Source organism: Streptopelia decaocto (genome assembly GCF_964273445.1).
Source record: "Streptopelia decaocto genome assembly, chromosome: 2".
NCBI lineage: Eukaryota > Metazoa > Chordata > Aves > Columbiformes > Columbidae > Streptopelia > Streptopelia decaocto.
The window spans coordinates 19,294,452-19,309,289 of record NC_138655.1 but is presented as its reverse complement, the minus strand read 5'-3'; the positions used below and the strand labels follow the sequence as shown (position 1 = coordinate 19,309,289).

The window sequence follows — 14,838 nt, the reverse complement described above, 5'->3', positions numbered from 1 at the left end:
CAGGGTAGGAGGGCTCTGCTTTCCCTCCCGCTGCCTCCTCCTCCTCTGCAAGGGGGAAGCTCCTACCTCTGCATGCTGTGTTTTCATGAATGCCTTGAACCAGCTATGAGAAAACAGCTTTTTAACCTGTGCAGATGAGCTGGAGTCTTAGAAAGATTCACCTGTCTGGTAGCTGAATTTACCAAGCCTGAAAGTCCAGGTGCTTTTGAGTGAGTGGAGGACAGTACAGGGATGGGACTGTGACTACAGTGAGAATGTGCTCTGGGGCTACGGCTCACCCACGCTCTGCTCCACTCACCCTTTTGTGGGGGACCATGGAGAACATGCGCTGAGACCGAGTGCTAGGCAGAAGCAGCACTGCACTGGTGAAGATGGAGAATGGCACAGGGGACCAGCAGAACCAAACTGGGCTGCCACTATCAAGCCAGGAGATTGTTACAGTTGAATACCAAGTGGTTACCATCCTCTTGGTCCTTCTCATCTGTGGACTGGGCATCGTGGGCAACATCATGGTGGTATTAGTGGTTCTCAGAACCAAACACATGAGAACTCCCACTAACTGCTATCTGGTGAGTCTGGCTGTGGCAGATCTCATGGTGCTTGTGGCTGCAGGACTACCCAATATCACAGAAAGCCTGTATAGATCCTGGGTGTATGGCTACGTTGGGTGTCTCTGCATCACTTATCTCCAGTACCTAGGAATCAATGCTTCTTCTTTTTCCATCACTGCCTTCACCATTGAGAGATACATAGCCATCTGCCACCCAATCAAAGCTCAATTCCTATGCACTTTTTCAAGAGCCAAAAAGATCATTATTTTTGTCTGGGCTTTCACCTCCATATACTGTATGCTCTGGTTTTTCTTGCTAGACCTTAATACAGTAGTCTACAAAGACACTACTGTTGTGTCCTGTGGCTACAAGGTGTCCAGGAGCTATTACTCTCCGATCTACATGATGGACTTTGGTATATTTTATGTTGTGCCAATGGTCTTGGCAACTGTCCTTTATGGCCTCATTGCTAGAATTCTGTTCCTGAACCCCATCGCTTCGGACCCAAAAGAAAACTCTAAGACATCAAGGAATGATGTGGCTCACCAAAGCAAGCCTGTGAATTCCAAGATGACTAACAGGAGTTTCAATAGCACTATTGCTTCTCGAAGGCAGGTAGGAACAGCAGTTTGAAATGGCTTTCTGAAACTTAAAACCCACTTGTTTTAGAGATCATCAGTCTAAACCTGTGCAAGGGGGTAAAATATATTCTCCCTTTTTATTAAGTAGTCAAGCTGAAATTCTGTGATACATTACAGATACGTATACATATGTATTTTTTTTCTTGTCTATTCATTACTACGTACTGCAAGGAATTAAAAAAAAAAAAAGTCTTTTATGTCCTCTATCAAAAAACAAATAAGATGTGTCAATAAAGAATGAAACATTTTTAACTACAGTTTCTTTATCTTACTGCCTGTTAGTAATCCTGCCAAATACACAAAGTGAGTCTTGAGTTATTTCTGAGATCTGAAGAAGCTAGCCTGGGAGCTTAGGAGGCTTGAGATTTTGTCCCAGCTAAGGCACTGTGTTACTCTACAAACCCAGTCAAGTTGTTACTTTTCCTCTTTTTAACTCTTCTGTGACAAGTCTATTTAAGCAAGCCTTCACATAGAAGTGCTTTGTAAATGTTAAACATCTTTGTAGTTCTGTCTCTCATAAAATATTTTTATATACTGATGGCTCAAAACAGGCATAGGTTTGACTAGCTTTTTTTTTATATTGTTAAATATGTATGCTGCATTGTGTAACTATAGAAGGAGAATATTGTTGGTAGATTAATTTATGGCTATTTGCAAAAAAACATGCTACCTCATACTGGCACAGCACGCAGCAGGAATCACACTGGGGTGCAGTGCTGAGACATGCAGGGTGCACCCCTGTGCAGCTGGCTCTCCGAGCAGGCTGGGGATGGGTCAGGCAGCTGGGTCCAAGCATGGGGCAGCAACGCTCCGTGCCCAGAGACGTGGGTCTCAGCCTCTGCAGCCGCTGCAGGGCACCCCCAGGGTCACCGTGCCCAGCAGGTGCTCCTGCCTCCCTGCACAGTGCAGTTCCCTCAGGGAGCAAAGCTGAGGTGGGCACCTTCTCAAACAAGGTGAGTCTCCTCCTTGGGTGATAGGTTGAACTTTACATTCTTCTTATTTTGTGTAGATTGTTACTGTTTAATGAGAGGGACCATTTTCCTTAATTACAGAGATGGCACTGACCTCAAAAGTTAACTGGGCTGCCTGCTGGCGCACTGAGTGATTGCAGAGCACTAGAACCATGCTTTGAAACGCACAACTGAAACATGTGGGCTGGGTTACATTTAATCATGAGTCTCCAATTTTAATTAATAGTCAGATTAGAAGTGTTTAATTTTGTTTTTCTTTGTCCATTAATTATTAGTAGAAGATAACCTGCTTTTCAAATTCTCAATATTACTTTAGTGTACATGCTTGATTAGGTGTGCTTAGCATCACTTGAAAAATGGGAAAATCCTTTACATTGAGCATTGCTGAATGTGACTACTGTTACATTATGAAACCAAAAAGCATGGAATATAAGGTAATGCCTTTTATGTCTCATAAAGGCTGTAAGACTTCTTCCAAAAGCCTAAGTAACCTGATCGTTTAAAATAGCATCAGTATGATCAAAGCTGGTAGTTGTATATAGCACAACACAGAAAGAAAAGCAAGGATAGTGTGGCTTTATTAATATTTTTATACAATAGCAGCATGCAAATTTATCGAGTGGTGTAAAATGGGAAAAAGATAAATCCATATTAAAAAAAAATCTAAAATCTCAACAGTTAATAAGACACACGAGTGAAAATTTCCCTCTGCTCTGGCAAGACATGTATAGCTAACAGTATAGTGTGGCTTCATAATGATTTCTGCTGCCATGTAAAACAGTCTGTATGCCTTCTTGGAAATGTGCTTGCACAGTGATGGGGTTGCATACAACGTCCAGCATGTGATCTATAGGAAAAAGTGGCTGAAAATGTGATGTACTCTTCCTACTTCTGTGGCGTTTCTCATATTTATCAAAGAACATTTCCACAAAATTGAATTTGTGCAGGTTCCTGTGGTGGTTTGGTTCTGGCTGGCATCCTGACAGCCACCCAGCTGATTGCTCCACCCCACAGCAGGACAGGGGAGAAAATGGGAAGAGCAGGAGTGAGAAAGCTCATGAATCAAGATAAGGACAGGAAGATAACTTATCAGTTACTGACACGGGCAATGCAGACTTGACTGGGGAAAGCTAACTTCATTTATTCCCAATTTATTGCCCCTTGTTGTAGCCACAAGTTACATTCGGTCCTTTCTGTGAGGCAACCAGCAGTGTGGGATAGAGAAGAGATGTGATCAGGTTGCAGAGGTTTCTCTCTGCCACTCCTTCCTTTTCACTCTTTTCCTCTGTTTCAGTGTGAGTCCTCCATGGGCTGCAGTCCCTTCAGGTGGTGCCTCCTTCTCCTCTGACTTTGGTGTTCCCTCTGCTGTTTCTCACTCCTTTGTTCCATTCTCCTCTCTCTTTTCAGCATTTTTGCCATTTCTTAAACATATTTTCACAGAGGTGCTGGTGGGCTCAGCTCTGTCCTGTGGTGGGTCCGTTGGACCTGGATGGAATTGTTTGTGTCTGTCATGGGGCAGCCCTGACCCTCCTCTCAGAGAAGCCACCCCTGCAGTATCCCCACTGTCAAAATCTGGACATGGACATTCAGTACTGTTCCACTGACTGGTTATGATTAATTATTATTATAATTAACCTATTGCAAGCTCACATTTATACAACATACCAGAACAAAACAGTAAGTTAGATAGCTTTTCTCAACCTTCATGAAACTCAGGAATTTCATAACCATTTTTGACAATGATTAATCTAACATGGCAGCATCTGAATTAGTTTATCCACTCAGTCTAACCTGGATTGCCTGACTAATCTGGATTTAGTTTGACCCAAACAGTCAGCTCATACCATTGTCTTTCATTTTCTTGGGACTTCACTCTACCTGTTTTGAAAGTCTTCCTTTGTTAAAAACTGTCAAAACTTGTTTTTTAGCTGGGAAAGAAGGTGTTTTGTCTTCTGCTAACTTGTCATATAGTGGCTGTGTTTGAGTTAAAGAGCGCTACCTGAAGCTGCTTCCAACTCATGGCTGAAATAGAGTCCATCGACCTGTTTTTTTTTAGACTTTTTTTTTTTTTTAACCTATATTAGTGTGTTAGCATATAGCCATCTGTACTGTCAAGTTTGTGTTTCTATATCACCTTCCAAGAATTAATCTTCTATATACAGTCAACACTTTCTATTGTGAGTCATACAGTTATACAATTTCAATTGTTTTCTTCAAAAAGGTTTCTGGTATGAGACTTTGCCCAGAATTAGAAGTTGACAAACTGAAAATGTGATAAGCAACTGGGAAAACATCCTGGATTCAACACCTAGGATGCTTCCTCACATCAATGGAATGATCAAGGCAAGAGAGGAACAACCCTGATATGGCATCTAGAATAGCTATATGCTCAGTAAACAAGCAAATACAGATTAAAATAAACATTTCCTCACAAGTGTGGAGGACAACTGAGGACCTGAGCAGATGCAAAGGGAGGTGAGAAGCTCTGCAGTGAGATAAGGAGGAGGGATGGAGGTGTCTACTGCTGAAGGGGAATAGATGAACAATGTTCAGATTGATTAGAAGAGATATTTTAGGCCTCTGATGTAAACAGACATAATGTCAGCACTGAAGATGAAAAAACTGGTCAGGTGGTCAGAGGACTTCTGATTTGCCTTCAAAGCAGTACTGCAATTTAGATCATGTTGTGATTTAGAAAGGAGACCTAGAATATATATTAGAACAGTGAGTCAAGCCTATTTTAACATGTTTTTCCTGATAGATGTCTAGGGATGAGCTCAGAATATGGCTATATTACATCCAATGAAAGAAAATCAGCTATTTCAGGTAGAAAGCAGCTCTAAGCTTACTCGTTTCATTCTCTACCTTCACTCTCCCACCCACAAGACTTAAAAGTCACTGCACCATGTTAGTCCTGGGAAATATTTATTTCATTCCAATGTTTGGAAAGCTAACAGAAACAAAATCCATTTACTGAAGAATCAGTACCCCCTTAACAACAACTACCAATGGACAAAGCCTTCAAAGTACTCTTCAGGGCCCCCTGAAGTTTTCATTCAAAGCACTGCAAGAGAAAACGGAACAGAGAAGACAAGCAAAAACAACGGGTATAAAAAAAAAAAATCAATTAATTTTGTTTAAATATTGAGGGAAAAAGAGAGGGAAAGACACAAAATAAGCTTTCTTTTCTCATAATGTATCTCAATTTCCAATACAGTTTTGTTACTGCTGGTATTGGACAACTACTGAAATTATGAGTTATTTGTTTACGTTGCAAACCAGAGTTCTACCCAGGACAGGAACACCATTACCTGCCCACAGGATTTGTTAAACTCCATTCTTACATGCACTTTCAAAAAGCTGAATTAGTCCCACTCATGTAATATTTATTCTGTTTTACAGACCTGTATTGGATAGCCAAGTGTGACAGATTAATTTTAAAGGTTTTCAAATAGAAAAGTAGTTTTATTTGACAGTCAGGCACTCCTTTGTACGTGGGAGTACATTTCCAATTCACTTTGTATTTTCCATTAGGTCCCAGTGTCCTAGAAGGAACAGAAACCAGTTCATTCTGCCTCTTTGTCAGAAATTAAATCCAGCTGATCCACTCTTTATGGAAAGTACTAAGAGTCATTTATTGCCTTTGTAGAGCTTCTGGTCAGACACTACAAGTCCATAGGCAACACCTGGCTTTCTCCTGAGGGAAGATCTCTGCCAGCAGAAGGCGAGATATCGGCACGCTCCATTTTCAGAGGAATCAGTTTGTGCTCAAGGCTGTGTGGTGGTAGGCCCTGAGGAATCAGCTGGTGTTATATTTGGTTTTAGTATAGGAATATGCGGGTAAACCTTCAAGCACATGCTTAGTTTGTGACTTAAAGATCTTGAGCGCCTATTAGGTCTGATGGAGCTGGTGGTGACTGTGTTGAATGAGCTTTCAGCTATGCTTTGCAAAGAAAATAACCTTGCTAGACTGAAATTTGCATATAGCTGAACAATACTGTGGGAAAGAATTTGACTGACAATAGGAGGTCTCAGTGATAAACACTGACATAATGGCTTTTGCAACAGAATATTAGGAGGAAATGAAAAGGTGACTAAGAATAAGGTGAGACCCCTTTGACTACAGAGAAACGGTAGAGTATTTCTGCTGAATGATTTGCACAATTTGAACCTGAAAAAAACAGAGTAAACTAGTCCTGCTGGACACATTTCCTCAAGTTAATCAAGAGGAAAAGTGAGAAAGCAAAGTTTTCCAGCATCCTTCAGTTGAACCCAGGTCACAGTAGCTGAAACTTCAAAGCTTAACAGAGCAAAGATCAATATGATTAGAATATGATATCATAACAAAGAGTGTATTTTAAGGCCAGACAGTTCAAAGTCCCATTTACTTGATTCAGAGCCAAAGAAGGAACTTCAATGCAAATTTGATGTTAAGATTTATTTAACAACTATATGATCATTTGGACAGATGATCACAGGTTCCAAGGAAGTGAATTGAAGTTGATTTCTACTGACTCACTCGAAAATATAGACTATGAATTTGAAACTGTCCAATTAAACATAAATTTGAATCCCAGACCTCATGAAGCACTTTGAAAGTGTATCTGTTGTCATGGAACTAAGGTAAAAACTTCAGGTAGTGGCAAGAAAGATTGAATGTGATCCAAAAGATTATGAGCCAACAAGAGACTTTGTCCCAGAGCCCTCAGGACCTTAGATTAAAGAAATTTCCCTGCAATACCTCATTATAATTCCATGGAATCACTGAGACTGGCTGACGTCTCTGGAGATCATCCAGTCCAACCCCATTGGTAGTGCCACTTTCAGTGGTGCTGTGGTAGGCTGAAGACATCTGGCTTGCTAGCCTACTAGGTAGCTCTTCTTCTGTCACTTTGTTTTAGTTTCTTCATTGCAGTTGCAAAAGCAGATGCAAAAATTAGGTCTCCCATTTTTCAGACATGCATATGATTGCATTAACCTACCAATTTTTGTCTTTGCTATTCCAAAATGGCCTGTTGGTGGTATTTGCAAACTGTCTATACTATTGAGTCTTCCAGAAAATGCATTCACTGACCGTATCCTAATCAAAATGAATAGCAACTGAGCAAACATTAACTGCAGTTACACATAAATAGTAATGCATGTGCATAAATTCAATCTGGAAAAAATACAAGTGCCTGAACCAAAGGTTTGACCAGACTGTCCATTGTCAAAAAGCATGGACAAAGCAAATTCAATGAAATCAGCTCATTACTTGTATCAAGCAGCAGTTCATATTCCACTTACATTCACATACATTGCAGTTTCAACTTTACACATGCCTGAAATTGAATCTAATAATTCCTTAGCCTTTACTCATAGTCTTACTTTCCATATCTTTACACAATAAAGTACTGTAAGTATCAAAATAAATCTCAAAAATTCTTTTTCTTTGCTTTTTGATATACAGCACTACCACAATTCCACTTACTTCTAAACTATGTTTGCTTGCAGAAATAAAAGAAGTAATGGTGACTATTTGAACTTTGGAAGGCTTAGCCACTTATTTTATAGTTGCTGTTTAGGAAAAGAAATTCAGAGCAGATGTGTACCTATGATGGTAAAAGCTGAAGGTTGATTACAGTTTCCCCTCTTGTCCATTTTAGGCATTCTATTCCTAAGCCTTTTATTAAAAACACAAGAAGCAAAGAAAGGTTTCCTTCCATGAACAGTAAATGTGTTATTCAAAGCATTCAGAGCGTATTTTACAATAAAGCAAAGGTTTACTAACATAATACAGAATATAGTATGAGGAATAAAACCTATTTCTGCCTTTTTTTTTTTTCCTTTTCTTTTTTCTTTTTTCTTTACCGTGGATACTTTATTTTGTTAACGGTGTGTTATGTTGTTGTTTTTTTTTTTTTTTCTTAGAAGCACAGATATTAGGTTCTATCAAAATTTCTAAAATGTTAACATTTTTTCTTTTGAGGATTTGAATCATCAGAAGCAAGAAAATGTCCTGAAGACCCAGACATTGCAGGAAAGAAGAAGAGTAAGAAAATTTAAAACTGAAGGATAGAAAAGGGTTTCACCTGTCACACAGGAAAACTTCAAAATTTGGGGAAAATTAAACCTTTTTTTTTTTTTTTTCCTAAGACTACTTGTTCTGTGAGCTACCCCGGCAATCACCTTGTTACCTTTTAAAAGAGAGCGAGAGTCCAGGGGAAGTGGATGGGAAGACAAGGAAGCGGCCTGGTCCAGTTTTATAGCAGCTAAGAGCCCACACATTGGCTGGCTGATGTGTTCATGGAATCTCAACCTGAACTGAGAGCTTCCCTTTCTCTTTCCCACATGCTGCCCACCTGTCTGGTCCTCCAGATTAGATCCTGGTTCTGGCTGCACTGATGTCTCCCACACTTCCATTTTATCCCACTTAGCTCAGCCAACAGATCACAGAACCACAGAATCACAGAACGTTAGGGATTGGAAGGGACCTCGAAAGATCAGCTAGTCCAATCCCCCTGCTGGAGCAGGAACATGTAGATGAGGTTACACAGGAAGGTGTCCAGGCAGGTTTTGAATGTCTCCAGAGTAGGAGACTCCACACCTCCCTGGGCAGCCTGTTCCAGTGTTCTGTCACCCTCACCACGAAGAATTTTCTTCTCAAATTTAAATGGAACCTCCTGTGTTCCAGTTTATACCCATTGCCCCTTGTCTTATCATTGGTTGTCACTGAGAAGAGCCTGGCTCCATCCTTATGACACTCACCCTTTATATATCTGTAAACATTAGTGAGGTCACCCCTCAATCTTCTCTTCTCCAAGCTAAAGCGACCCAGCTTCCTCAGCCTTTCCTCATAAGGGAGATGCTCCACTCCCAATACCAAATTATTTTCTTGTCCATCCATAATATGAACACTGGGTTATATATTTTCAGGTAGATTTCATACTTTCCCCAAAGGAATTCCTAGTTTCCTCAGGCATCAAGGGCACTGTGAAAAATAAATTCAGCCTTAGATAGCAAACAGGTTTGTTTATATTTGAGGTGGGATCCAACTCACTTAACATTATGCGTATCTCACAAAGTTCATTGCTTAGTCCAATCAAATAATCTAAGGTCCCTCCATGGTCAATTAATACTGGTAGGTTACCTTTTAGAGAAAGGCCTCTCCTAGACATTGATGCAGTAGGTAATGACCTGCCCCCCAGAGAAACCTCTCTGTTCTCTCTCAGCAGAGCAAGCACAGATTCACATTCCAGTTTGCATCGCAAGATAGGCTTACATGAAACCCTCAATTGTATCACTTATTTTCACTTGTGTTGTTATTATATTAAGACCTTAATCCTTTTATTTTTTTATCCTCCTCCTCATTGTACAACTTCTTTTGGATTACAAAGTCACTGATTGGCATATACAATTTCTGTGCATTGTAATGAACACCACCAAGAACAAGAAAGAAAAAAGGTACTATTATGTGCCTTCAAAACACCAGAGTAAATCTATGGCACGGTAACTTGTTAAGAGTGACAATTAGTTTTACCTGTCGTTATAAGAAAGATTAGTATTCAAGGGAGAAGAAAGCAGCTACCACACTGTGCCTAACATGATAAAGAAAATGTCTCATAAAAGCACTTCCTTAGAATGACAGGGTTTGGGAGCAGGAAAGAAAAGGATAATACTAGTTCAGAACTAAAATATTGGGAATATGGTTAGTAAAAAACATTCTAAATATTTTTCAGGACATTCTCAGAAACCAAAAGATAGGGCTTGAAAGTGGTAGCATGCAGCCAGGAACGCATTTAATCTCAAGCACTTCACTATCATTCAAAGTACACTTGAAATCTGGACTAAAATTAGTTTGCTCAAAGCCTTTTAATCAAGTTTTCAATCTCCTTAACTAAGAATAATTTGTACTCTGAGTATAGGTTACGCAGTACACATGCACAAGAAAAAAGCAATCAGTGCACTCTTGCCTTCACCTGAGTAACAAATGAGGAAGGTAGTGCCTTTCCTTTCAGGGAGGTTTGGTGCACTGTAACACATAATAAAATGCAGGTTCTTAAAAAAGTTGTTCCTCTTAGCACCCCACTGGCATCAAATATTTACCCCTCACCCCAAGTGATGCTTAGTCACGTTTCATATGAAGTGATTTGAGGGAGTTTACTTAAGTAAATTGTAACAAACTTTAGGCTATTCCTGTGCCTACCTATCCATCATAACAAAGAGTTTTTGTTTGGATTAGAAAGCAGCTTTGTCCTAAATAATGTGTTTAGAAGTTGGGTTCATCTATAAAGGCAAATTCAGGTGCAAAAAAAGGCCATGACATGTTTCCAACATCTTTGGGTCAGAAGACCTGAGGGATGCCTCAGCCTGCAGTGGGGTGACAAGCCCTCTGGCCACATTGGGGACAAAGTGAGCAGTGCCAGAGCACCTTCTAGAAGCTGTTGTCATTTGCATGTAGGTCATGCTCTGACATAGCTGAGCATGAAAAACCACTGACTTAGGGAGGATTTACCAATGAGCAAATAACCATCTGAACTCAGGGCATTGCAGTGGGTCTCAGAGAAACAACCGCTACTGGTCAGAGGGATCAGGCAACTGAATTTCTGCCTGGCAAGACAGATCTTGTGCCAGATTTGTGATTTTTGGCAGCTTTGGAAGGATATGCACTGCAGCCAGTTTAAAAGTATGGCAAATTCTCCTCATTGTCCTGCACTGACTGAACCACCGAGAGGTGCCACCGAAGTGGTGCCATCTATGGCCACATGCTGCTGCCTCTTCTCTTGCCCTGACTGTAGACTCTGTGTCAGCAAATGGGTGCATGAGTTGGATCATTGACCCAAGAAAACCAAAAACCAGGTCTGTAGAGAAGTGCTTAGTTTTCAGTTGGACCAGCAATCTAACTTGGCCCACACCCTCATCTTTGGGGTCAGCACAAGGAGGGAGGTGAGAACAGGATTACATTTTTAGCTGCAGTCACAGGTTGCTTTGGCTTCAGTGTGTCAGAACCAGGAAATCATGGAGTCTGAGTGCTGCAAGACGATATCTTACCTGGCATAAAGCCTGAGAGTGTGAAGCTAACCTTTTGGAATTTTTAAACACATTCACACCTACAGGCTGAATTGATCTTAGCTCAGGGAACTTTGTGTTGTAACCATGATATTTTTTAACTGGTGCTAAAAGCCGATTGCAATATATTGTCAAATCACAGCTTCAGTAAGCTGAAGATGGCAGCAGTACAAGATAGTGGTGTTAGTTAGAAACGAAATTCACATCAGTCTGCCATTATATATAAATTCAGCTAATAGTTCACACACTACATACATATATGTCTTTGAGACATATAGGACGCAGTCACTAGAAGATTAACAGTCTGTTTTACTTTGCTTGTAAAGTATTAATTCTGAGACTCTAAAATATCCCCTTCCTGACAGGAAGATCAATTTACTTCTAGTTCAACCGAGGATTCAAAATGACAGCTGTATCACTGTGATTCTCTGAGCAATTTTTTGTTAAAGACATGCTCTGAAGAAATGTAAATTGCCAATGATCGGTAGGTATGATCACAGAGTCCCCTGCCGAGATTCTGGTAGGGAAGTACAATACTTTGATGCCTGTGCAGATAACTACCCGCTTGTCCTCTGAATGCCTGAGCTGATGCAGCACATCTATTAGTTGGGCTCAGTCCATTGTTCATCCAAGCTCCACAAATGATTACTTTCTTCCTTTAAATGTGGGTTATTTTCCACGATGACTGATCATTCTCATTTGCGTGGATTTGCTCAGTTTGGAGGCACAGGCTGGAGCTGAGCTGAAGGGAGCAGAGGCAGCAGGTGAGGAGTCCCAAGACTTCCTCAGACAAAACGGGTCAGCACCTCACTCCCTGCACCATGCTCACAGGACCAGCTCTTTTAGAAATGGTTCAGAGATAAGGAAAAATCATCCTTTTAGTTACCTGGGACATTCACATTTGCATTTTTCTCAGTTACGATGATTGTTTGTAAACAGCAAACAAGATAAGAAGTCTGGAAGTCATAAGGAAATCTATCAGTCAAGGTATAAAAAAAAGATATAATATTTCTCAGTCTTATTTTTTACTCCTACTGAACACAGCTGTAGGGAAATCGAAAGTGAGGGTGAAGGGAGGAGAATTATAACATTAAATTGTACCCTTTGAGTATGTACATTTAAAGATAGATAGATAGATAGATAGATAGATAGATAGATAGATAGATAAAGATACATGAATTGGTAGAGTAACTTTGCTCTTCATCCCATTATTTATCATAATATCTGTAACAAAAACAACGAATTATGTATGTGTCTTTCTAGATAGCTAGGAGAAAATACAACCCTGAGGCAATACATCTCTTAGGCAAGGAGATTGCAGGCTTTCTAAATAATGAGCTATCTGATCAGAAGACAAGGAAATTATATACTCTCTTCACACTTCAAACTGGAAAACAAATACCTCAAACTAGCATGTATTTATGAGTTATTTTAGTGGAGTTATCTGTCTGTTCCCCTGGAAACAATTGAGACTCTTATCGATCTACATCTATCCTTTCTGCAAGCAATAAAATTATAACCTGTAAAGACAGAATGTATCCTGCGGTTATAGGAGTTGCTGTTTCATTGAAGTATAACTTGAGGCACCCCAAAAGAAGCAATAGAGTAAAGGTAAAAAGAAGCTCCTCAAACTACTCTGTCAATAGGTAATGGCAGTTTTATGTCAAGAAGAAAGGCAAATATTAAAAAACCACTGCAATCAAAATAAGCAGTTCTAGCTTGCCAAAATCAGTGCCAGTGCTTTCCAGTTTGTGTACACACCGGTCTCCCGACTTATAGGAGGCTGTGCCACCATAGTGTCTCACTGCCATATCTCACGGTACTTTCTGCCTTCTTTATTAACATTTTTCTAACTTTCTTTAATGTAGATACTACGGAATACCATATATATTAGAAATAAATTATTTACAAGAGAAAGACTCTTTTTAATTATTTTTTCTGCTAATTTTTAATTATTTATTTTTCGCTTCATTTCAGCTTGGGTATCTCCAAAGTTTGTTTTTTTCTTTATTCAAAACAAAGTTACATGATAGATAAAAGTCTTTATTATAATGAAGTTTTATTGATGATTCCTTTTTTCCTGGCTCTGTAAACTTTAATTGACATTTCAGAGTAAACATCAAGTATGAAGATCTGATTAAATACTGAGGATTTGAGGAACAGGAATAAATCTAATTCTTCTTTTCCTTTTTTATTTTTTCAGTACTTTTGGCTTTTGGAAATTCTTTTAGGGTGGCTGTTGAAGCGGAGAATCTAAACAGGCATCAGCTTCAATTACTTTTCTACAGACTATACTAGTGTAAAGGAAGAGATCTAATGTGGTTGGAAAAAACGGGTTTAGACCCCTTTTTTTCCATTTAGATCAATGCCCCTTCCAGATGGAGAAGCTGTGAATTCTCAAGTCTATAACAATACTGGGATGTCACCCAGAAAGAGTCACCTAACAAAAACTGGCAGGAATTTGGATATAGGTTTGGGGTTTTGTTTGTTTGTTTGTTTGTTTGTTTGTTGTTCTTATTACAGTAGAAAATCTTTCTGAATCAAATATTGGTCAGGAATCCCCAGCTGAAGAATCTGTCTGTAGTTTTGTTTTGGCCCTAGAGATGCAGGAATGCACATGTTCCTTCCAAGATAAGTACTGACTGCTGCTCTCTGTCTACCTCTGTGTTCCCCCAGGTTACCAAGATGTTGGCTGTGGTGGTAGTCCTATTTGCTTTTCTGTGGATGCCTTACCGCACACTGGTGGTGGTCAATTCCTTTCTCTCCACCCCCTTCCAAGAAAACTGGTTCCTACTATTTTGCAGAATCTGTATTTATTTAAATAGTGCCATCAATCCTGTCATTTACAATCTCATGTCCCAGAAATTCAGAGCAGCCTTCAGAAAACTCTGCAACTGCCAGCAGAAAGAAGACAAGAAACCAGCCAGCTATAGCTTGGCCCTAAATTACAACGTCATCAAAGAGTCTGATCACTTCAGCACTGAACTAGAAGACATTACGGCCACCAATACCTGCCTGTCCTCTGCAAAATTGTCCCTTGGTGATACATGTTTGTCATCTGAGGTAACAGTTAACACATTTTAATATTTGGTGTATAGTCTTTATGAATCAGAGCATGTCCAGGTGCATGGGGCTGTGATGGGACAGCTTTCAGCTGGGGTAATACAGTGACAGACCAAGGGAAGGCTGGTGGTGACAGATGATGCAAGGCCACTGTTTGGTAGGGAGGGAGAACTGCCCAGCTCTGGAACGTGATGCTCTCCACATGCCTTGTGCAAAGTATGACGTGACCAGGAAGATCTGGGGTATGGGGAATAATGCAGAGAAACACGTAGGTTAAGCCTTTCTCCATGAGGAGCAAAGGGCAATGGTGAAGCACCAGACAGTGGTGCTTGGACATGATATCTCATGTACTTGTCTGCCAGGAGGGTGGGCATTGGGGTCTGAGCTCAGCGATTCCTGCTGGGCTGTGCTCTGGCTGCCTGCAGGAGGGCAATGGGGCATCTTCTTGTGCCTCACACCTGGGTCCAGCTTGGGGTTAGCTAGCCCAGGGCCACCACACAGCTGGAGCAAAGAGAAGACACAAATCTCCTCTACATCAGCTCTCTGGTCCTGAGAGTGCTGAAA

At 40.3% G+C, this 14,838-nt stretch overlaps 1 protein-coding gene across 1 annotated transcript; it reads left to right on the top strand.

Moving 5' to 3' along the window:
- Nucleotides 1–350: 350 nt before the first annotated feature.
- Nucleotides 351–14,295, top strand: TRHR (thyrotropin releasing hormone receptor; the record flags this gene model as incomplete). The annotated part of the gene is made up of 2 exons (XM_082046270.1): nt 351–1,166; nt 13,888–14,295. The coding sequence occupies exons 1-2, from the start codon at nt 372–374 to the stop codon at nt 14,293–14,295; spliced, it is 1,203 nt and encodes a 400-aa protein (XP_081902396.1). The 5' UTR covers nt 351–371.
- Between the last annotated feature and the right edge of the window lie 543 nt (nt 14,296–14,838).